We start from the raw sequence: 24,001 nt of genomic DNA, 5'->3' as shown, positions 1-24,001 counted from the left end.
ATCTAAGGGTTTGTAGACAAATTAGAACATCCGATAGTTCTCAGTCATCCTTAAGATTTATAAGCTTAGTTTGTATTGTAGTGCGTTAAACTCCCATTTATGACTTAAATCAGCCCTTACTTAAATCTACCCAATAAATCCCGTAGTTATCCACCATGTACTAGACATATAGTGGTTCCATAGCTTCTAACCTTGACCATGCTCAAGTGGTCCTATAGTACATCAACACTATACTCTACTGTTGCAATAGTATTTCCTCGAGTCTTATACTCTTGACCAATGTCTTGATCTGGTCCTACGGTAATTTCCCATGTACTTTATAGTATTTCCGATGGGTTCATACCTTGACCAATGTATAATCACAGATAACTAATTACCTTTATAATGTCGAATTTATAAAAGGTTTTAATCACGTTTATTGGTGGAAGGACGATAATAACGAGGTTTAATATTGATAACGCAAAAATTATACATGTTTATTGTCGTTATTTCAATCCAATGTTGTTCCATTTGTATGTAATTGTTATACGTATGTATTGTAATTCATGTACATTTGTAAAAAGTCCATTGTGAATGAATAAATGAAGACCAACAGCGAAAACAGAGTTAAAACGAAGATCAAATGCGTAAAACAGCCCGAAACCACTGAAACAGGTCCAAATGCGGCGCATCTCTCTTAGATGCGGCGCATCTTTACACCAAATAACTCCCGACAGTTTCAGATGCGGAGCAAGAAGACTTCTGGGCCAAAACAGCAACAGATGCGGTGCATCTGAGATGGATGCGGCGCATCCAAGCCAGATGCGGCGCATCTGTCCCAGATGCGGCGCATCTGTCCCAGATGCGGCGCATCTGACCCCCTGCCGACAGTCCTGAGTGCAGAATCGAGCTGGATCTACTAAACGTAAAGAGATGCGGCGCATCCCAAAGAGATGCGGCGCATCTGGTCACTTTCTGGCCAAAATACCTAACTTTTTAGGCTATTTAATGAAGCAAATGGTTACTTACTTGAGAGACCTTCACTACTACGTTCTCCCCCAGTTTTAAGACGATTTTCAAGGTCCAAGGAAGGCTGCAAGTTAATCTCCACTCTTTCAACATCAATATTAAGCTAGGATCGTTTATCGCAATTGGTACTATTGTTCTATATCTTTTTAACATGAATTCAACTTGTATTTACTGTTTCATTAGTTCTACTATGATTATGTTAGGCTAAAAGCCTTGTGTGTTTGCTTCAATGTAAGATTTATGGCTTGGGATTGTTCTATACTTTGATGTTATGCTAGTTATACATATGTTTGATTGATTTAATTATCTAGTTCAACCGTAAGAACCATTGTTATGCATGTTTAGATCATTACTTCAATTATATAGATTGCAACCTATTAATGTGAGTTAACTAGGAAAACAATCTATACTTCAATACATCTAGTAATCTAGACGATTAGATACATACACTTAAGTGATTTTGTTATGTGTTTAATTCGGTAATTGAATAAGTTCCAAAGCAACATAGTTATGAAATTACCTCAAGTGATTGTTGTAATTAAGGTTTCATGTGAGTTTAACCGGGTTGAATCTAGTTAGTTAATCAATCTAAATCACCATGTTCTTTCAAGAAATCCATTGTTGTAACTATCTTTATATTCTAGTTCAATTATACGAGTTATGACTTGATTTATGTGAATTTATCTAAGGCTATAATTTGTACTTCAACACCTAGTGATCTAGACACCTATATGTGAATATAGGATGGTAATTGGATGATATTTAGGTTTTACAATCATGTAGTTTACTTAGAGTGATCTTAGTAAACTAAGTTTTATGTGAATTTAACCAAGAAAGAATCCTGTTGATTAAACATAGTTCTTAAATTTATAGATATTGTGAAATTGATATAAACTACTCTATTGTAACTATCGCATAACGGTTTTAATTATAAAAGAACAATCCCTGTCATCTATCAAGCATAGAAGTAAACACCGCATTCTCATTATTGTCTTTCATTATATTTATTTACTGTTTCGTTAAACAAAAACACAACTTCAAATATAAACTCCCTTTTTTTAGAATAATTAATCGTGGTAAAATCATTTAAACAAACTTCTCCCTGTGGATCGAACTGGTCAATTTACTTGCTAGTTACTACATGATCGGGTTTTAGTTGCCTGTATTATGTGTTAATTATTAAGCATATTGTCTACATTTTAAAGGTTACGTCTTAACACATCAACTTTTTGGCGCCGCTGCCGGGGAGCGGTTTTGTTAAAAGATTTTAATAAACTTTGAATTATTCGATCCTTTTGTAGGAATTCAATTCCTAGAAAAGTTACTTTTTATTGTAAGCTTGTATTTTTGCAATTGGTTTGTTTGTGTTGTTGTGATTGCAGGATAGGCATTAGTGCATGAATCTACGTTCTTCCAACTCTAATTTAATTCCTTCATATCCTGAACCTGAAAGAGAACTTCACGAACGCTTAAGAGCTCAAGAAGTAGAATCTCTTGCTCAAGGTTTAGAATCACTTTCGTTAGATTCTAACTCTGAACCAATTGTTCAACCAATCATCGAGCCAGTCATTAAAGAAGAGGAAGAGATGACTGCTACAAATCAAACGATGGATGCTTTGATGAAGGCAACAAGGACAGGACAAGGCCACGCAATTGTTCAACCTACGATGACTGATGGTTTTGAAATAAAGGGACAATTTCTCCACATGGTGACTAATACATGTCAATTCGGTGGAGTCCCAAATGAGGATGCTAACGAACATCTTCGTAAGTTTGTAAGCATTTGCAAGCTTTTCAAAATCAAAGATGTCTCCGATGAAGTTGCATGTCTAAAAATCTTTCCATGGTCCCTAAAGGATGATGCAAGAGATTGGCTAGACTCATTACCGGAAGGTTATATTGAAAACTGGAATGATATGATGGACAAATTTTTGTCAGAATTCTTCCCCGCTTCGAAAGCAGCAAAATTGCAAAGTGACATAAATCACTTCAAGCAAAAGTCTAACGAGACTCTTTATGAAGCTTGGACCCGATTTAATAAAATGCTTAGGGTATGTCCTCAACACGGGTTGAATACATTCCAAAAAGTCTAAATTTTCTATAAAGGAGTCAATGTGGCTACCCGGAAGGATATAGATGTTGCAGCAGGAGGATCAATCATGAAAAAAATGCCCGAAGACGCTCACACGATAATTGCCGATATAGCAGCCCATTCTCATAATTGGCATCAGGAGATGGAATTCTCTAGATCGTCAACAGTTGCTAATGTCGAAAGCAACAATGAAATCGCTGCATTAAAAGTTCAATTGGCAAATCAAGCAAGGCAAATCGAGAAGGTAACCAAAGAAATGCACGCTATCAAGGTAGGGTGCGAGTTGTGCCAAGGTCCCCACCTCACACGAGATTGCGACCAAACGACGATGGAAGAGCAAGCAAATTTCCTAGGTTACATGCGAAAAGGTGAGATGAATTTTGACGACTTTCCGGCGGTTGAAGCAAATAACCGGAAATATCCTCCTGTCAACAGTTATCAAATAGGAGGACCTTCAAGTTCAAACAACAACTACCACGGAGGGAATGCAGGTTACCAAAATAACCGAAATTTCCAGAATCAAAATCAAAGAAATACACCACCGGGTTACAATCATCTAAACAATCGTAATCAACCGCCACAAAATTACCAAAATAATTTCCAACACAATCAACCACAAGCACAACCACAAGCACTTATACAACCACAACCTGAGAAGAAATCCGGTTTAGAAGATCTGTTGAGAGATTTTATGGTTAAACACGAACAAAATTCAGAAATTCAAACTCAGCAAATTCGCAATCAACAAGCTACGATTCAAAACTTAGAAAGGGATGTTGGAAGGATCTCACAGTTACTAGCAGAGAGACCACCTGGTGCTCTCCCCTCAAATACTCAAGTGAATCCTAGTAACAATCAAACAAGGAATGAGCATGTAAATGCTATAACCACTAGAAGCGGTTTAACTACTAACCCGAAGACCCTTAAGTCCCCGGAAGTTCCCTTGTCTCCTTCTGTTTTGCAGGAGCCTGTTGATATAGATGAGCATGTTGAAAAAGAGCAAGAGAAAGGTGATCCACCGGAGGTCATATCGAAGAAAAGTGAAGAACCACCAGTGAAGGTGTACAAGGCACCCATTCCATACCCAAAAGCGTTGAAGAAAGACAGACTCGCGAGCCAATATCAGAAATTTGCGGATATGATCAAGCAAAGCAGCATTAACATGCCACTCGCAGAGGTTCTTAAGGGTATGCCCCATTACGGAAAGTTTTTGAAAGATCTCATATCCTCGAAAGGAAAATACCAAGAAGTATCTGCCACATTCCTCCACGAGGAGTGTTCGGCCATCTTGAAAAAGCAAAATGTACCTCCAAAATTGGGAGATCCGGGTAGTTTTATCATACCATGTATGATGGGTGATTCGGTAGTGTATGATGCGCTAGCCGACCTAGGTGCAAGTGTTAACCTAATGCCTTACTCGTTATACTTGAAACTTGACTTAGGAGATTTGAAACCAACCCGGATGGGTATTCGATTAGCAAACCAATCATTTGATACCCCCATAGGTATAGCCGAGGATATTCTTGTAAAAGTTGGCTCACTTGTCTTTCCCGTCGACTTTGTTATTCTAGAAATGCAAGAGGACACAAAAGTTCCTATCATTTTAGGACGTCCTTTCCTTAACACTGCAGATGCTATCATTAATGTCCAAAAAGAACAATTAAGTCTAGGTGTGGGAGACGAGAGAATAGTTTGTAATATTGACAAAGCCATGAAAAGACCCACTTCCACCGATGACTCTTGTTTTCAAATTGATGTTATAAACTTTTGTGTTGAGAATGAATTACAGGAGCTACTTGAAATTGATACCTCGGGGTTTGCCCCGGTGAGTGAAAGTGAATATTTCAATATTGATGAGGATTTTGATGAGTTGATGAAAGCGGTCACGGATGATGAGACCATGAAAGAAGAGTTTCCTAAGGAAGAAGAATCATTTGAAGATATCGGAAATAAAGATAGATTTCGAATAAAGAATTCCTTGGAAGAACCACCCGTACTAGAGCTTAAGGAGCTACCCAAACACTTGGAGTATGCTTACCTCGAAGGTACATCTCAATTGCCAGTAATTATTGCTTCACATCTTTCCGGTAACGAGAAGAAAAGGTTAATCTCTGTTTTGAAAACCCATAAAAAGGCTATAGCCTGGAAAATGACCGACATTCCAGGGATAAACCCGTCTTATTGTACACATAAAATTCTCCTTGAAAATGACTTCAAACCAGTAGTACAAAGACAACGCAGGCTAAATCCCAACATGAAAGAGGTTGTTAAAAAGGAGGTAGTCAAGCTTCTTGAAGCCGGGTTAATCTACCCCATCTCCGATAGTCCTTGGGTTAGTCCAGTACAAGTAGTACCCAAAAAGGGGGGTACAACCGTTATTGTAAATGAAAAAGACGAACTCGTTCCAACTAGAACGGTTACCGGCTGGAGAGTCTGTATTGATTACAGGCGTCTCAATGATGCCACTAGAAAAGATCATTTCCCGTTACCTTTTATTGATCAAATGATTGAACGATTAGCGGGGAAAGAATACTATTGCTTTCTAGATGGTTTCTCCGGTTACTTCCAAATTCCAATTGATCCCAACGACCAAGAAAAGACCACATTCACTTGTCCTTTTGGGACCTTTGCCTATCGCCGCATGCCATTTGGTTTATGCAATGCACCCGGAACCTTTCAAAGGTGCATGATGGCAATTTTTGATGATATGGTAGAGGATTGTATGGAAGTCTTCATGGATGACTTTTCCGTGTTTGGAGACTCTTTTGAATCATGTCTTTTTAACCTTGAACGTATGCTTATCCGATGTGAGAAAGCAAATTTGGTCCTGAATTGGGAAAAATGCCACTTCATGGTGAAGGAGGGCATTGTACTTGGTCACAAAATATCTCGTGCGGGAATAGAGGTAGATAAAGCTAAAATTGAAGTTATCTCTAAGCTACCTATACCGACGAATGTCAAGGCAATTAGAAGCTTTCTTGGTCACGCGGGATTTTATAGGCGATTTATCAAAGATTTTTCTAAAATCGCCCGCCCATTGACCAAGCTTCTTGAAAAGGATGCTCCATTTGATTTTGATTCTAATTGCGAAAATGCATTCTCGATTCTAAAGTCAAAACTCACACAAGCTCCCATTATCGTATCTCCGGATTGGAGTATGCCATTTGAGCTAATGTGTGACGCAATCGACTATGCCTTAGGTGCTGTCTTAGGACAACGACCCGATAATCATTTTCTTCCAATTTATTATGCAAGCAAAACGCTAACGGGAGCTCAAATTAATTACACCACCACGAAAAAAGAGCTCCTAGCGGTTGTTTATGCGTTTGATAAATTTTGGTCATATTTGGTGTTGTCCAAAACCATTGTTTACACGGATCATTCGGCTCTTAGGTACTTATTCTCGAAACTAGATGCAAAACATCGTCTCATACGTTGGGTTCTTCTACTTCAAGAGTTTGACATTGAGATACGTGATAAGAAAGGAGCCGAGAATCAAGCCGCCGATCATTTATCCCGACTTGAAAACCCCGAATTAGATAAACTCGATGATACAATCATCAAGGACACATTTCTGGACGAATCTCTAATGAGGGTTGACAAGGAATCTGAAATCCCATGGTTTGCCCATTTTGCAAACTATCTTGCTTCAAGCATTCTTCAAAAAGGACTTTCTTATCAACAAAAGAAGAAATTCTTTGCGGATTTGAAGTCCTATTTCTGGGAACATCCCGACCTATTCCGTGTTGGTGCAGATCAAATGATTCACCATTGTGTGTACGGAAAAGAGGCTCAACAAATTCTCGAGCATTGCCATCAAGGGCCCACCGGCGGTCATTTCGGAACAAACCACACCGCAAGAAAAATCCTTGACTCAGGCTTTTATTGGCCCACGATCTTTAAAGATGCCCATAATTTTGTTCGGACTTGCAATGCATGCCAACGAACGGGTAACATCATGAAAAAGGATGAGATGCCTCAAACCGGCATCCAAGTTTGTGAAATCTTTGATATTTGGGGAATCGATTTTATGGGACCATTTCCAAGTTCCCATAAGTGCAAATACATCCTAGTAGCCGTTGACTATGTATCTAAGTGGGCTGAAGCAAAAGCTTTACCTACGAATGATGCTAGGGTGGTGGTGAACTTCTTGAAAAATCTCTTCTCGCGCTTTGGAATCCCAAAAGCGCTCATATCCGATCGAGGAACTCATTTTGCCAACAACCTTCCTGAAAAGGTGTTGAAGAAGTATGGCGTAACTCATCGTTTCTCTACTCCGTACCACCCGCAAACGAGTGGTCAAGTGGAGAACACAAATCGTGCCTTGAAACGCATACTTGAGAAGACGGTTGATAACAACCCTAAGATTTGGCAACGCAAGTTGGATGATGCGTTGTGGGCCTTTAGGACTGCTTTTAAAACACCAATCGGTACCATACCATTTAGACTTGTATACGGTAAAGCATGCCATCTTCCGGTTGAAGTGGAACATAGAGCATACTGGGCATTAAAACTTTGTGATTTAGACATGGAAAAGGCTGGTGAAAACCGATTCATGCAATTGCATGAATTGGAAGAGTTGAGGTTAGAAGCGTACGAGAATTCGAGCTCGTATAAGGAGAAAACGAAAAGGTGGCATGATGCCCGATTGAAAGAAGTGAAAGAATTTAAAACCGGTGATAAGGTTTTGGTTTTTAACTCACGGTTTAAATTTTCTCCCGGAAAGTTGAAGTCCCGATGGACGGGACCTTATTTGGTGAAACAAGCATTCCCATCGGGATATGTTGAGTTGTTTGGAAACGGAAATACCTTCAAGGTGAATGGTCAACGCTTGAAACTCTATTTCGATGGAGTGGACACCACGGTTTGAGATGACATCACCCTATTCCCCAACGCTAATTAGCTTGGGACGGAGTCGCGTGAATGACTCGTTAAACTTCACAACATGTATATAGTCCCACTCGTGTACGTATTTTAATATATTTGAGTGTTTTGAGTGATTTCTAAGTTATTATACGAACCAAGTTGTTTAGGGACCTTCCGAAATGCTTAAAACGCGAAAAAACGTCAAAAACCGGTGCAACAGGTGCAGATGCACCGCATCTGTGATGGATGCGCTGCATCTGCAGACAAGAAAAACCCCGTGAACTTTGAATGCGCCGAGAAAGGGTCATGCGCCGCATTTGGACCATCTGATGCGCCGCATCTGAGCATTTGGACCATCTGATGCGCCGCATCTGCTTCAGATGCGCCGCATCTGAGCCAGATGCGCCGCATCTGCTACAGATGCGCCGCATCTGCGTCTGTATGTTGGTTTCTGCCCCATTTTTTTGCACAAATACGGGAGTTTATCATTTTTTCTCATTTTTTCACCTACTACTCCGAATTCCATCTCATTCTCTCTCAAAATTTCAATCTCTACTCACTAATTGAACCGATTAATCCCATCTTTGAGCATCAAATCCGATTATCAACATGAGAAAGGTAAGATTAATCCTAAACACTTCATGATTCTTGTGTTCTTCAATCTAAAAATCAGATTTTGCTTGTTCTTAGTGTGAGGATGTTTGAATGTTCATGTTTTGGTCATTATATGCTTAAATTGTTGCTACTAATCCTTATTCATGCTCTAATTTCATGATTATTTGTTTAAATCTTTACTTTGGAAATTAGGGTTCTTCATGAATTTAGGGGTTTCGGACTTTTGGCCATTAAATTATTCAATTGAGATATTTTGAAGTTTGATTACTAGTATACATTAACAAAATCGCATGAACCTTTGTTGAATTACACGAACACACAAATTATTGAATTTTAGGGTTCTTGAATTAGGGATTTTGACTTTTGTTAACTAGTAAGTGTTCTAAGTTGAAGTTATGCAAATCATTACTTATGGTAAACACATGTGAACCTTAACTTGGTGTTATTTCAATTTGAAAGTAATTATTATATAAGTTGAGGATTATATGATTAAGCATTTTGATGAAGTTGTTGACTTGAGATGAATTTAATGTTCTAAATGTATGAAAACCATTGATTGCATATTGTTTAACATGCTTTTTGATGAATGCCTATGGTTCCATATGTTATGACATTGCAAGTGTTTGGTGAAATGAAGCATGCTATGTATGATTATACTTGTAAAGTGATTTGAATCAATTGGAATACTAGTTCATGTTTGCTAAAGAGTGAAAATAGTTCATACCATGTTAAGATATTGGTTAACATAAACATTGAGATTTAATTGGAACTTAACATATCCACATGGTTTTTGCTAGGTACAATATGAAAGATGTTTTGAAATTCTTTAACGCTAATCAACTTGGTTTGTTATTTTGTTTGTTTGGTTTTGTTGTGTTTTTGTAGACTAGAGCATCATCATCAAACCCTAAATCAAAAAAGCAAAAAGCCCCAGCAATTGTAGATGAGGATACAAGTGAAGAAGAACATGCTGCTGAAGAGGAAGAAATGGATATTGATAACCGGCAGTTAAATGTCCGTGGATTAACCACTCCGGATCCATGGATCAATGCAGTTTTGAGGCATCCAGAATACCATGAACAGATGAAGGCACTTCTACACAAAGATGTATACCCGGGGAAATATATCGATTGGACACCATTAGAGGAAGCTGGCGAATATCAAAATTTTCGCAACCTTTTCCGAGTAACGTATCACGGCCATCGAATATATGCTTGGGAAAACCTGTTCAGAATGCAAGAAAAAGTGTATCCACTTTTAGTCAAAGAATTCGTTGGTTCACTTAGGGTTGATTACACGTCACCAACATCGGGTACATTTATGAGATTTCGTCTTGGAGGGCAAGACAGGACATTAACACTGCTGCAATTTGTGAAGGCGTTGGATATTTATGAAGGGTTGCCACATCAACTGATGCAAAATTACTTTAATCAGTGTATATACTATGTTTCTTCTTTTAATCATTCAGAAGCATGGGTGGACATGAGCAATACCGCATATAGTGCAAGCAAGCAGACTTGTAGCAAGCTACGTACCTGCGAGCACCGATGCGTCCAACGATTCATTTCATGTACCATAAACTGTCGAAAAGACAGTAGTGAAAAGGTCACCAACTTGGATATATGGTACATTCACGCAATAATGGATCACTCCCATGTTCATATCCCACGAATGATTCTCACTTTCCTCCTCGAAGAAAGGAAAAAGATTACACCAATCATGGGCGGTCATTTTGTAACCAGGATTGCCGAACATTTTCGAATCAACACAAGTGGGTTAGAGGAGAAACATATGATTGCCTTTGATAGAGTGAGTTATACAAGGGCAAACATTTTGATGAGGGGGTCGAACGGCCTTCTAACTAGGTATGAGGATCCCGTGAACAGGCAACCAGAACAACCCCAACACCAACCAGATCCATAGCCGAATGTTGGAAGTAGTTCGGGTCCGGGAAATGATTGGGAGGCTTACATGGCGCGCCAGTTTTCAGATATGCGACTCCATAGTGATCAAAACACCCAAAAGGTAATTGATCACTACGATGCAGGTAACAGGGAGATGCAACATTACATCGATGTTGGGAATGATCGAACATGGTATACTCAAGCAGGGCAGCAAAATCAGCTTAATTGGATACATGAACAGGCAGTGTCATACGCTGCAGATCCCGCTAACTATATCCCCTCTCCATGGCCTGCATACGATCCTTGGGTTCGAATGGGTGATCCATATCCTGCGCCTTATCCTCCTCCTCCTAACCCGCCTACTGAAGACACTGCGGTCGTCCCTGCTCAAGGAACTTATCAGGGGTACAACCCCTCAATATTTCAGGACGACGACGCGGGAAATCAAAGCGAAGGTGGAGCTGGCCCAAGTAACTCATTTTGGGGATTTTTCTGAGGATGACGTAATTTTTCCTGATGTGTGACAGGTTTAGTTGATGTTGGTTTATTTCAAAAACAATTTCTTTTCAAGTTTGGTGTGTAATAACTAGATAATATTTTGGATAATTGTGATTTGAATAATTTAGATAATTGAAAGTGGGGTTTTTAGTACATGGAGTACACCCCCATTTTTTTTTGTGTGAATCGTATGGTACCTTTGTTTGAATTGCTACAGGTGAGCATTGTGCTATATGCTGCATTTTTACAAAGACTGGCAGTAAGTTCAGCACATACTTGATTGGTGATTGTTTTGTGGTTGCAAGAAGCAGATGATGTTCTTATGCTGGCATTCAGTTCAGCGCCATCATCCCGTGAACTTCGGTTTTAAACCTTGAAAGTAATAAACTCTCTTACACTCTTTGACCCTCTTGAATTTAAATTTTTCTGATTTCATGTAACGAGGACGATACATGAACTCAAGTGTGGGGAGGAAGTTATAAATTCTTTCGGGTTTTTGATTTTAGTTAAAAAGGCTTAAAATGGTGAAAATTTTTAAACTTTTATCTTCATAAATTCAAATTTTGTTTAAAATTTGTAGATTTTAAAACTAGGTGTATACACCGAAATTATTATCACAAAACAAATTAAGAAACAACCAAATGATTGAGTTTGTCATATAAAAGATATAATCATCATGCTATACCACATTCTGGATGAAATGAAAGTCATCAAGTAATTGGTTGTTCTAACAATCTAATCCAATGCTCATCCATGTAATGATTGTGATGGAAGTCAAGTCTTCCAAATATGACACACTTGCTAACTTATGTTAGAAGTCATAGTCCAGAACAGCTGTAGGTTGACGAAAAATCTTGAAAAGTCATCTCTATCATCGGCTGGAAATCCACCTCACCTCAGCATCAAACAGGGTTTTTGGTGGTCAGACTTATCCTAACCATGAGATGGATCTGTCTCGTACAATGGGGGGGCACAGTGCAAATTAGCTTTTAAGACTAATGAATCTAATCCCCAGATGGATGATCTCTGTAAAGATCAACCACATCTATGTTGACCGCGGTTAACATACATATGCCATAACAAATTGAGGTGTGCAAACTCATGGTTCACCGATGATATTTGGACATGATATAGTTTCTTCTAAAAACTTATGCTATTTTATGAACTATATTGTGTAAAACCATTTTTAGGACATCCGGTTTCAAGTTCCATGATACTTCAATCATGGGGGCGAGTAGCTTGCTAAGCGCCGACTGAGGCTCCGGTTTTTAGTTACCCTCAACCGGACTTTGAGGTTAAAACCGGAAAACTTGATTAGTGTAAAAACTAACATGAATAATTTTCAAAACATAAAAGGTTTTTAGCAAAGGTCCTAATTTCCCTAAGGATCCAAATTTTCAAGAAATGTGGACTTTAAAACCCACCTTTCAACTTTGGCGTGATTTCATTTCGCGTGTGTACTCCAAAGGCGTGTGTACTCAAAACGCGTGAGTTTGATTCGTGTGTGAAATAAGTGTGAGTGTGATATATTTTGACCCGAGTGTGATTTCCATATAGCGTGAGTTATTGTGTTACTAAATAACTTGTGTGTCTTATGTATTATATCGAGAGAGTGTGAGTCCCATTTTTTTTGTGTTCTCATTTAAATAAGTGTGTTTACTGTAGTAAATTTCAATTTCTTGTAAGTCTTGCTTGAGGACAAGCAAGGTTTAAGTGTGGGGATTTTGATAACCCCAAAATTATACATGTTTATTGTCATTATTTCGATCCAATGTTGTTCCATTTGTATGTAATTGTTATACGTATGTATTGTAATTCGTGTACATTTGTAAAAAGTCCATTGTGAATGAATAAATGAAGACCAACAGCGAAAACAGAGTTAAAACGAAGATCAAATGCGTAAAACAGCCCGAAACCACTGAAACAGGTCCAAATGCGGCGCATCTCTCTTAGATGTGGCGCATCTTTACACCAAATAACTCCCGACAGTTTCAGATGCGGAGCATGAAGACTTCTGGGCCAAAACAGCAACAGATGCGGCGCATCTGAGATGGATGCGGCGCATCCAAGCCAGATGCGGCGCATCTGTCCCAGATGCGGCGCATCTGACCCCCTGCCGACAGTCCTGAGTGCAGAATCGAGCTGGAATCTACTAAACGTAAAGAGATGCGGCGCATCCCAAATAGATGCGGCGCATCTGGTCACTTTCTGGCCAAAATACCTAACTTTTTAGGCTATTTAATGAAGCAAATGGTTACTTACTTGAAAGACCTTCACTACTACGTTCTCCCCCAGTTTTAAGACGATTTTCAAGGTCCAAGGAAGGCTGCAAGTTAATCTCCACTCTTTCAACATCAATATTAAGCTAGGATCGTTTATCGCAATTGGTACTATTGTTCTATATCTTTTTAACATGAATTCAACTTGTATTTACTGTTTCATTAGTTCTACTATGATTATGTTAGGCTAAAAGCCTTGTGTGTTTGCTTCAATGTAAGATTTATGGCTTGGGATTGTTCTATACTTTGATGTTATGCTAGTTATACATATGTTTGATTGATTTAATTATCTAGTTCAACCGTAAGAACCATTGTTATGCATGTTTAGATCATTACTTCAATTATATAGATTGCAACCTATTAATGTGAGTTAACTAGGAAAACAATCTATACTTCAATACATCTAGTAATCTAGACGATTAGATACATACACTTAAGTGATTTTGTTATGTGTTTAATTCGGTAATTGAATAAGTTCCAAAGCAACATAGTTATGAAATTACCTCAAGTGATTGTTGTAATTAAGGTTTCACGTGAGTTTAACCGGGTTGAATCTAGTTAGTTAATCAATCTAAATCACCATGTTCTTTCAAGAAATCCATTGTTGTAACTATCTTTATATTCTAGTTCAATTATACGAGTTATGACTTGATTTATGTGAATTTATCTAAGGCTATAATTTGTACTTCAACACCTAGTGATCTAGACACCTATATGTGAATATAGGATGGTAATTGGATGATATTTAGGTTTTACAATCATGTAGTTTACTTAGAGTGATCTTAGTAAACTAGGTTTTATGTGAATTTAACCAAGAAAGAATCCTGTTGATTAAACATAGTTCTTAAATTTATAGATATTGTGAAATTGATATAAACTACTCTATTGTAACTATCGCATAACGGTTTTAATTATAAAAGAACAATCCCTGTCATCTATCAAGCATAGAAGTAAACACTGCATTCTCATTATTGTCTTTCATTATATTTATTTACTGTTTCGTTAAACAAAAACACAACTTCAAATATAAACTCCCTTTTTTTAGAATAATTAATCGTGGTAAAATCATTTAAACAAACTTCTCCCTGTGGATCGAACTGGTCAATTTACTTGCTAGTTACTACATGATCGGGTTTTAGTTGCCTGTATTATGTGTTAATTATTAAGCATATTGTCTACATTTTAAAGGTTACGTCTTAACACATCAAATATCATAGACATAAAGTGAGTACGAAACGATAATCATCCCTAACTAACATTAATAAATCATGGCAAACAATCAAGCAATTACTCACACATCATGGCAACAAGCATTTCAATCATTAATAAATCACAAACATCAAACAAGAACATTATGATGGATTAATAAAAGAAAAGGATAGATAGTACCGGATAATGTCGACAGAATAACACTTGTATTACTTCATAATATCCATAGCGTTACAATGCTTGAAAGCTTCTACTACTAACTACATACCAATCTCCTATTGATCACTAGAGAGCGACAATAGAGAGATAATTACATTTTCTAATCTCTGTACTTTTCTCTCTAGAAACTAGAGAGAGAAAGTAAAGAGAGAACTAATCTCCTATAGATCACTAGAGAGTGACTATAGAGAGATATTTGAGAGAGAAAAGTGAAGAATGGTGTGTGTTTTTGTGTGTTGAAATAAGAAGTGAAGCCCTCCTTTTATAAGCAAAGCTTGGGGGCAAAATTGTAATTTTTGGCTGAAAAACGTCTGGCAGGTGGTATGGCAGGGTATAATTTTCTGAAAAAAACGCCTGGCAGGTGGTATGGCAGGGTATACTGGCAGGCTGTTTTTGGCATGGTGTATGCATACTGGCAGGGCAGATGGCAGGTGGTATGGCAGGGCGGATTTTGTGTTGGTCAGCCTTGATTCCCTGGATCGTAACTTGATTTCTCGTTTTCGCTCTAGAATCTTCGTTTTAGCTCCGTTTTTGACGATTCTTGCGCCCACGCATTCGTAATTGAATATCCTACAACATGAGATTAAGTAATTAAACTTTTCCAAAAATTATAAAATAAGTTATTTAAACGCGAGTTAATCGTCTTAGCCGGTTTTGCTCCTTTTTCCTCGTTTCTCATCCGTTTTTAGTGATTCTTGAAACATAGCCTTTGTAATGACTAAATCTACCAAATTAACCAACAAAGTGATTATTTTGGCGATAAAGTTTGGAACTTTATGGTTTTAGGGCTCAATATCGGGGGAAACGTGACTTTTTGGCCGATATCACCATTCGATATCTAAAGGAAAAATTCTTAATTTTTCGCTAGCTTTCCAATGACATGCATATATTATACCTTATCTCAACCGCATATATAACTAATTCAGGATTCAACATAACCTAACTAAAGGAAATATCAAAAGTACAAACATGCATAATTCTATATACTCGAGCACTAGTCAGGGATACACTATTAGTATGTAAAAGTTAAATTATGAGTACTCACGTATCAATATTGAGATTCAATATTGTAGGAAAGATACGTAAACGCAATGGAGACGACAAATACTAGGTTGACCTCATGGGCATACCCTCGACCCATACCCATAACCTCCATAGCTATAGCCCATAATTTCCTTAGCTTTATCCCGCTCATAAAAATTCGTTTTGAAAATAATGTACTCATGACCTCGTCGTAATATTTTATGTATAATACTAATTATAATAATACTAGTACTACTAATAATAAGTTTAATGATAATAATCTTTATAATATTAATAATAATAATAAATATATATATATAACGAGAGAGATAGAAGATAGATTGAAGAATGATGAGCTCGAGTTTTTATAGTCCCAAATCTGGCCCCACCTCCGCAATCTCGGAGGATTGTTGAATCAAAAGTCCTTAATTTATGGTTAATCATTAAAGTCATTCATTCGTATTACATGTTCTTTATGTTTTATTAATTATTATTATATATATAATATATTTAATTTATATAATTACTTATATATTATATTATATTTACGCTCATGGTAAAAATTTAATTTTTACTCAAATGACTTGGACGCCGTCACTCGACTCATGTATCACTTTCGGTTTTTCGAGCGCACTTTCGTACGTTTAGAAAACTAGCCTTTTACGTTACGCGACATGTACACTTATTAATACTTTGGCTTTACTCATCAAAAATTTACCTTATAATAAATGTAACCTATAAAATTGAGCGTTGTGGTCATTTGCTTCTATAAATCAGAGTCTCGTAGTTTATCAAAATGTATCATTTTAAATCATCTATTAAAATATTATATTTTATCACTTGTATAATATATATATATATATATATATATATATATATATATATATATATATATATATATATATATATATATATATATATATATATATGTATATCCTTATTTAAAATATAAATTTGTTCATATTGAAATATGTAATAATACAATATTTAGTTTTTCAAAACTAATTATATTTTTAAAGTTTATTTTGGAATCGTTTAGATAGTAGAAAAATATTATATCAATCACGTTTACATTTTTAAAACGCTTTATCTACTTGTAATTTATAATATAAACTTTATTTAAATTCTTCAAAAGTCATATACAAATTATCTTATAAAATGTCCTAATTAATAAAGTTCTTTTTAAATTGTACATTTAAATCAAATAAGATAAATTTGTTTTTCTAAAACTAAATATATAAAATAATCATTTTATTAAAAGGTTAAAATAGAAGAAATTGTTATATCGTAAAAATGTTTTAGAAAATTAAGATTAAATATACTTTTAATAGATTTCAAGTTTTTTAACGTTTGTTGGTGCAACGTGATATAACGTCTAAAGGTTAGATAAGCATATAAAAATCATTTTAATGTAAAACATTAATTTACTTAACTTGTCGATATCCATCTTGTAAGTTATCTATATTCTACAATTTTACTTCCACGTTAATTAATATACAAGTTTAATAGTTTATCTTATCAAAAGTCACGAGACAATTACTGTAAAGCATAAATTGAAAAATCAAACGGGAATCTCCACTAACCCTCGTCTAGTTCCCGTTAATTGACACTTTTGTTCCTTCTAATAAATCACTTTACCAATTATTCCGAATACCGTTAAAAAGAATAGATTTCTCAAATCATAGTGGACTTCTTAACAGAGACTCATAATTATAATTCAATGTATCTAATAATTCAATCATTTGATATCATCTTTTAATTCCATTGATAACTATTAGAATATATTTTGAAACAAATACGTTTATATAAAGTATTATACGTCTAATACTTTGTTAATGTTTTCAAGTTATAATATATACACATATACATATATAATCATATTCGTTCATATAATGGTTCGTGAATCATTGGAATTTGGTCGACGTTAAATGAGTGTATGAACACAGTTTAAAATTCTTGAGATTCAACTTACAAACTTTGCTTATCGTGTTGGGAATATATAAAGATTAAAGTTTAAATTTGGTCAGAAATTTCCGGGTTGTCACACCTAGCGCTGTCCGGCCTGAATAGTTGATTACGGTATAAAAAACTCTTGAACTTCATCATCTCTGAATAATCGATTATGCCTTCTCCAATTTGCCCTGTCCTCTGGCAAATTTGCAAATGTAGACCGTTCACTAGTTGGGGCTACATACTGTGATTGTATGGCAGCCACTCCGTTAGGAGTTAAAAATCTGATCTCCACATGAGCAGTGGATACAATTGCTCCAAACTTTGCCAACGCTGTCCTTCCGAAAAGGACAATAAATCGAGAAGTGCCTTCCAAAATAGTGAAATCAATTGTTTCAGTTCTCAGCAATGGGAATGTTCCCATAACAACCTCTAAACGAATTCGCCCCATGGCATTCACCGGTGTTCCTGTACATCCTGAAACCTTCAAATTTGTCCGCCGAGCACTATCCTGTATGTGCCTTGAGAAAGTTCTCAAAAAATGCCAATAGATGATGTCGGCTTCACTGCCTGTATCCGTGTAGATACGGCTGATGAACTTGTTTGCAATTTCTGCTGATATGACCACTGGCTGGACGGATAAAGTCCAATTTTGAATTGGTTAAAAAATGATTGGAGCATATCTCCAGCCTTCAACATTGTTGTCTGATTGCTCACCATCTTCATAGCAACTATCATTGAACCACACCATTTTGATTACCACTTCTGGAGTTGGTTCACGTTCTCCGTATTGATTTCTATTTTCTCTTCTGCCATGCTCTTCCCTTCTTCTATTCTCATCTCGATGTCCTCTTCGACCATCACTTTTCTGCCATGCAAATTTCTTTTTAGGATCATTTCTTCTGTATTTCTTTCCTGGTAACAAGTGATTTAACTCCCCTGGCTTAATCTTTGCAATGATTTCCCTCATCAAAGACTTGCAATTATCTGTTTCATGACCCCACGCCTCATGAAAGTCACACCATAGTTCACTTCTTGAGCCATCTCTTTCCTCCATAGGTGCTGGAGGATTGAAAGTGGATCGAATAGGTTCAGTGAAAAGAATCTCCTTAGGAGTTTTGGTTAATGCCATTATCAACGGATGTCTCTCTAAAGGCCTCATGTTATGGTGAAAATCATTGGGATGATTGTTGCCTCTCCACCCGCCATTGGAATTGTCATTTCTCCTTTGGTTTCGATCAAAGTATCGTCCTCCGTTGTGCGGTTTAGAAATGTTGTTGTTACTATCAAACTTGCCTGATCCTCGCTCGCCGGCTCGGACATGCTTTTGTGCCACTTCCAATGCTTAGTGCAGAGTTTTTTGCAGGTCATACCTTAACGTATGAACAAGTGCACTAAACCTTCGCTGATCCAAACAGAAAATAAAACCAGATACTAGTTGCGACTCTGGACAGTCAGGTATTTTTTGTGCTTCAAGCGTGTATCTCTTCATGAAATTACTCAAGGATTCATTATGTGCATCAAGATGTGTCAAAGTGCAGCTACGAAGATTTTGATATTGCATAACAAAATTTGCACGAAGGTCCAAATAACTTGTTATACTTCTTGACGGTAAACTAGCAAACCATTCCCTTGCCATTTTCTGCAATACCATAGGAAACATATGACAAGCTACCTCATCATCCCAATGCTGCAACCTCATTGCACCTTCAAACATGGTAAGAAAATTTGAAGGATCTGTAGTACCATCATATACTCCAATTGCCGGTATGCCAAGATTTCTAGGTAACGGATAGTTAGCAATTCGATCAATGAAGCAATTAGTGGATTCTGCCATAGCTGGCGGCTTTGTAGCTTGCTCTCCATTAATTAAAGTGAAAAATTATCTACAGCCACAGCGCGGACGGCGGGCTGCGCTAAGCGTGGCTTATATTTTTCTGGAGCTGTCTGCTTAAGGATTCCATTTAAAAGTAATATTGTTTTCTTCTCAGACATGAACTCCTCTTTCTCATCATTCTCTTCTTCAGAATCACTACCAATATAGCTCAATTCATTATCATCTTCAGAATCATCAAGAAGACTGCCCAACTTGTCAAGTATTCTGGATAACTTGTACTTTGATATCGATTGCTTCTTCATAATTTGCTTGTCTTTACCATCCGTCATCCGCCAAAAAGATGTAAATGGTGGACATCGTCGTGGTTGCATCAATGGTAGCTTCTCTGGATTAAGAACGAAATTTTGACGCCTTTCTGCACTTTTGGTTGCTGTTTCTTCAATTATTGGCCTTTTCCCTGAATTTTTGGCCAAATGTTTAAGCCTTTCTGCGGTTTCAGTTACTGTTTCTTCAATTGTGCCTTCCAGTGGCTGAACAGATGCATCTTCTTCAGGCATTGGTGGATAAGTTGTCATGCTTTCTGTTAATGGATTGTTAAATGTTTCGAGTACGCTTGTGGATGGGGCTTCAGTTGTTTTTGTTCCTTTTCCGTTCCACGTGTTCTTAACATTAGTAGATGGCGCCATTGTTGACACCTATTTCCTTATGAGGTAAGGCTTAGTGTGTCAACACAGATACTAGAAGTGTTTAGCTAAAAGTGGAGGAATGTTGCCGATTGATGTTTACCCTCGGGAAATAATCTCTGCAGACCTGGTACACAAGTATAGAAACCTGTGAGGTGGCTTAATCAATCTTAGTCCACTGAGCATTGAGCTACTAGCCGGATGACTTCTAGTGAGAGAAAATACTATGTGAGAGAGAAAGGTGAAATCTCTGGTCACAAGTTATCAGAGTGTCTCCATGTGTGAAATGACGACCCAAAGGGTCTATTTATAGTGATAGATCCACCGGAGTACTCGAGTACACGTGTCAGATGATGCTTCGTTCTGTTATTTGTGATCCGATATTTACGCTGGATGTGACGCTCTCCGGCCAGGGCTTAAGCGCTAGGCGGCCTTCAGGGCTTACGCATGACGGAGGCATCCTGCACAGTGGAGAACGCTGGACGGACAGTTTCACAAAACTATTGTTCTCAGTGTTCCTGATGCTAATTTCATGCGAATATCATGCCTTTATGCGTGTATACGATAGGATACACCATTATCTCTCAAAACAAACAGTCTTCAAAACCCTAATCATCTTCATCGATCAGACTGATAGAGTGCTTCTATTTTCATTCAAACAATCACGCTTATTGATTGTAATTTTGTAGTTTATTGTTTGAGAGATTCTAGTTCATTCGATTTACTTTTCATTAAAGTTAATTTTGTAATTTGTTGATAGAAGTAATACGTGATTGAAGATTGTGTTTATTATTATAGATCTGGTATATTTTAACATGGTATCAGAGCTACGGTTCATTGATTCGTGCTTGATTTCATCATTCGATTGAAGAAATCTAGGGTTTGTTCGATATTCTGTTGAAACAAGGTTTCTGGTGTTCTTGATTATTTCTTATTTCTTTCTGGGTTCGATTGTGGATCTGTGTTCTTTGCTTTCTCTTCTTAACTAATTTATTTGAAGAAACCCTAATTTTAAAATTAGGGTTAGGGTTTGTGAAATTTGGGCATCTCATCTGAATAAGTCTTCCGCTGCTTCTTTTATTTGTTTCTTCTGTTTTGTGGAGATCTACAAAGGAGAGTCTCGAATTTATTCGTGTTTTCTTTATTGTGTGTTTTTATTTTCCCTTTATTTGACCGAATCACCGTGCCCAATTCTTGATCTGAGTTCTTGAAACTCATGAATACCTGATCAAGCACGGTTTAAGATTCTTGACATAAGATCTTATTTGCTTGTTCTATTTATCTGTTTGTTATTTCTGTTCTTTATTTGCTTATCTGTTATTTGCTATTATTATATCTATTTTGCTATTGCTTATCTATTATTTCTGTTCTTTATTTGTTTCTTCTTAAATTGTTGATATGGCTAATCAAGGTGCTATTACTTTGATTAACAAACTAGATTTTAGTGATCCTTTGTATTTGCATACAAGTGATACAATCACTGGTACACCTTTTATTTCTATTAAAAAAAGGAACTGAAAATTATAATATTTGGAGTAGATCTATGTTACTAGCTTTGGGTACTAAAAATAAACTTGTTTTATCAATGGAACTTTTCAAAGGCATGCTACTGATGCTACTCTTCAGAATCAATGGGATAGGTGTAATAGTCTTGTTCTTTCATGGATACTTGGATCAATTTCTGATGAGCTTTATTCTGGTCAAATATTTTCTACTAATGGTACTCATGTATGGAATGAATTAAAAGAAACTTATAACAAGATAGCTGTATCAATCATTTATAATCTGCATCATAAGATAAATTCTATTAAACAAAATGAAAACAGTTTATCTGATTATTATCACAGTTTGAATAGTTTATGGAAACAATATGATTGCATGATTACCGGTCCTGCTTGTACTTGTGGTAATGTTTGTAATTGTCCTGCTGGTGAATTTGTTAAAGAACAAAATAAAGTACAAAAACTAATGCAATTTTTAATGGGCTTAAATGATTGCTATATGTCTGTTAGAAGTAATATTTTATTGAGAGACCCCTTGCTTGATGTGAAAAGTGCTTATGCTATTTTGTCTAGAGAAGAATCGCATAGGAATATAAATCTAAAAGAAAATGTGATTACTAAGTCTCAAACATCTGCTTTCATTGCTCAAACTTCTAATAAAGATATGAATTTTAATAATAGCAGTTCAAGGTTTAATAATGGAAGAGGACCAAACCAAAATCTAAAATGTAAAAAATGTAATAAACTTGGTCATACCATTGATAGATGTTGAAATTGTAAGATATCCTCCTGGATATAAGAGATATTTTAATAATAATAATAATAACAACAACTATAAGCCAAATCAAGGATATCAATCTCAAAACAATTTTAAAGGTGTTTCTAACAATACTATAGCTTATAAAGAAGCTAGTACTAGTTCTTCTCCTCTTTCTTTCTCAAATGAACAGATGATGAAGCTTTTAAGCCTTATAAATGAGACACTAGAATCTAGTACTCAGTCTAGTATGGTAGGTACTTTCTTTAATTGCAGTGTAAAGTTTAATGCAAATCTTAATAAAATTTTTAATGCTCTTAATTCTCAACCAAGAAATGTTTTTAAGGGATAGGTTACAGACTCTTGTGCTAATCGACACATGACACTTTCTGAAAAAGGTTTATTCAATTTGGTAAATGTATCTGATTTAAAGCTAACTATTAGACAATCAAATGGAACTCAAGCATTAATTAAAAGTATTGGAAACTTAAAAATCAATGATCATATCACACTTTTTGATGTTCTTGTTGTGCCTGAATACTGTGTTAGCTTATTGTCTGTACACAAATTATCAAAAGATAATAAATTAAGTGTTAGGTTTGATGATAGAAGATGTTATATTCAGGATTTGAAGGACTTGAAAATAAAAGGGACTGGTAAACAGGATGGTGGATTATATGTTTTTGATGATACTCATGATTCTTCTTTTACTGCTAATAATTGTGTGAGTAATTGTTATGCATCTTGTAAATTATGGCATGTTAGACTTGGTCATCCTTCAGATCAAGTTCTTAATGTTCTTAAAACTAAACAAAAAAAAAGAGATTTAAATATTGAACCTTGTGAAATCTGTCATAAGGCTAAACAAACTAGATTACCTTTTCCATTAAGTGAACAAAAAACCACAAATCTTGGTGATTTAATTCATTTAGATCTATGGAGTCCTTTCAAAATTCAAAGTAAAGAAGGTTTCAAGTATTTCTTAACTATTATAGATGATTATTCAAGTGCTGTATGGATTTATATGCTTAAAAGTAAAGAAGATGTGTATGATAATGTGTTCAGTTTTGTTCAACTAATTGAAAATCAATTTTCAAAGAAAGTTAAGATCATAAGATCTGACAATGGCACTAAATTTCTGAATAATAAAATGGCTGATTTTTATTAAAACAAAAGGTATTATTCATCAGACTACTTATGCATACACACCTCAACAAAATAGTGTTGTTGAAAGGAAACATGGGCACTTGTTGAATGTTGCAAGAGCCCTAATGTTTCAGGGGGATTACCTTTAAATATGTGATCTGATTGTGTACTAACTGCTTGTTATTTGACTAATAGGACTCCAACTGTTGTGCTGAATGGAAAATTGATAGTGCTCTAAATGAACATATATTTAGGCGCAATATCATCCTAATATGTAAAGCTTTTAGTTGTAATTGTTCTATTTTTAAGTAATAATCGTTTATATTAAATAAGTGCGAAGACAAGAGAATAAAATGACGATTTGAAGACGCAAATGACCAAAAAGCTCAAATGTACAAGATACAATCCAAGTG

General features: G+C 36.2%; 1 protein-coding gene across 1 annotated transcript; it reads left to right on the top strand.

The window, feature by feature from the left end:
• The first annotated feature begins 21,581 nt into the window (after nucleotides 1-21,581).
• Nucleotides 21,582-23,610, top strand: LOC139863946 (uncharacterized). The gene is made up of 4 exons (XM_071852546.1): nucleotides 21,582-21,637; nucleotides 21,785-22,422; nucleotides 22,583-22,695; nucleotides 22,795-23,610. Exons 1-4 carry the CDS (start codon nucleotides 21,582-21,584, stop codon nucleotides 23,608-23,610), a joined length of 1,623 nt encoding a protein of 540 aa, XP_071708647.1.
• Nucleotides 23,611-24,001: the final 391 nt, after the last annotated feature.

Source organism: Rutidosis leptorrhynchoides, chromosome 8 (assembly GCF_046630445.1).
Source record: "Rutidosis leptorrhynchoides isolate AG116_Rl617_1_P2 chromosome 8, CSIRO_AGI_Rlap_v1, whole genome shotgun sequence".
NCBI lineage: Eukaryota > Viridiplantae > Streptophyta > Magnoliopsida > Asterales > Asteraceae > Rutidosis > Rutidosis leptorrhynchoides.
The sequence above is the reverse complement of the archived record's forward strand: the minus strand, read 5'-3'. Positions and strand labels throughout refer to the sequence as shown.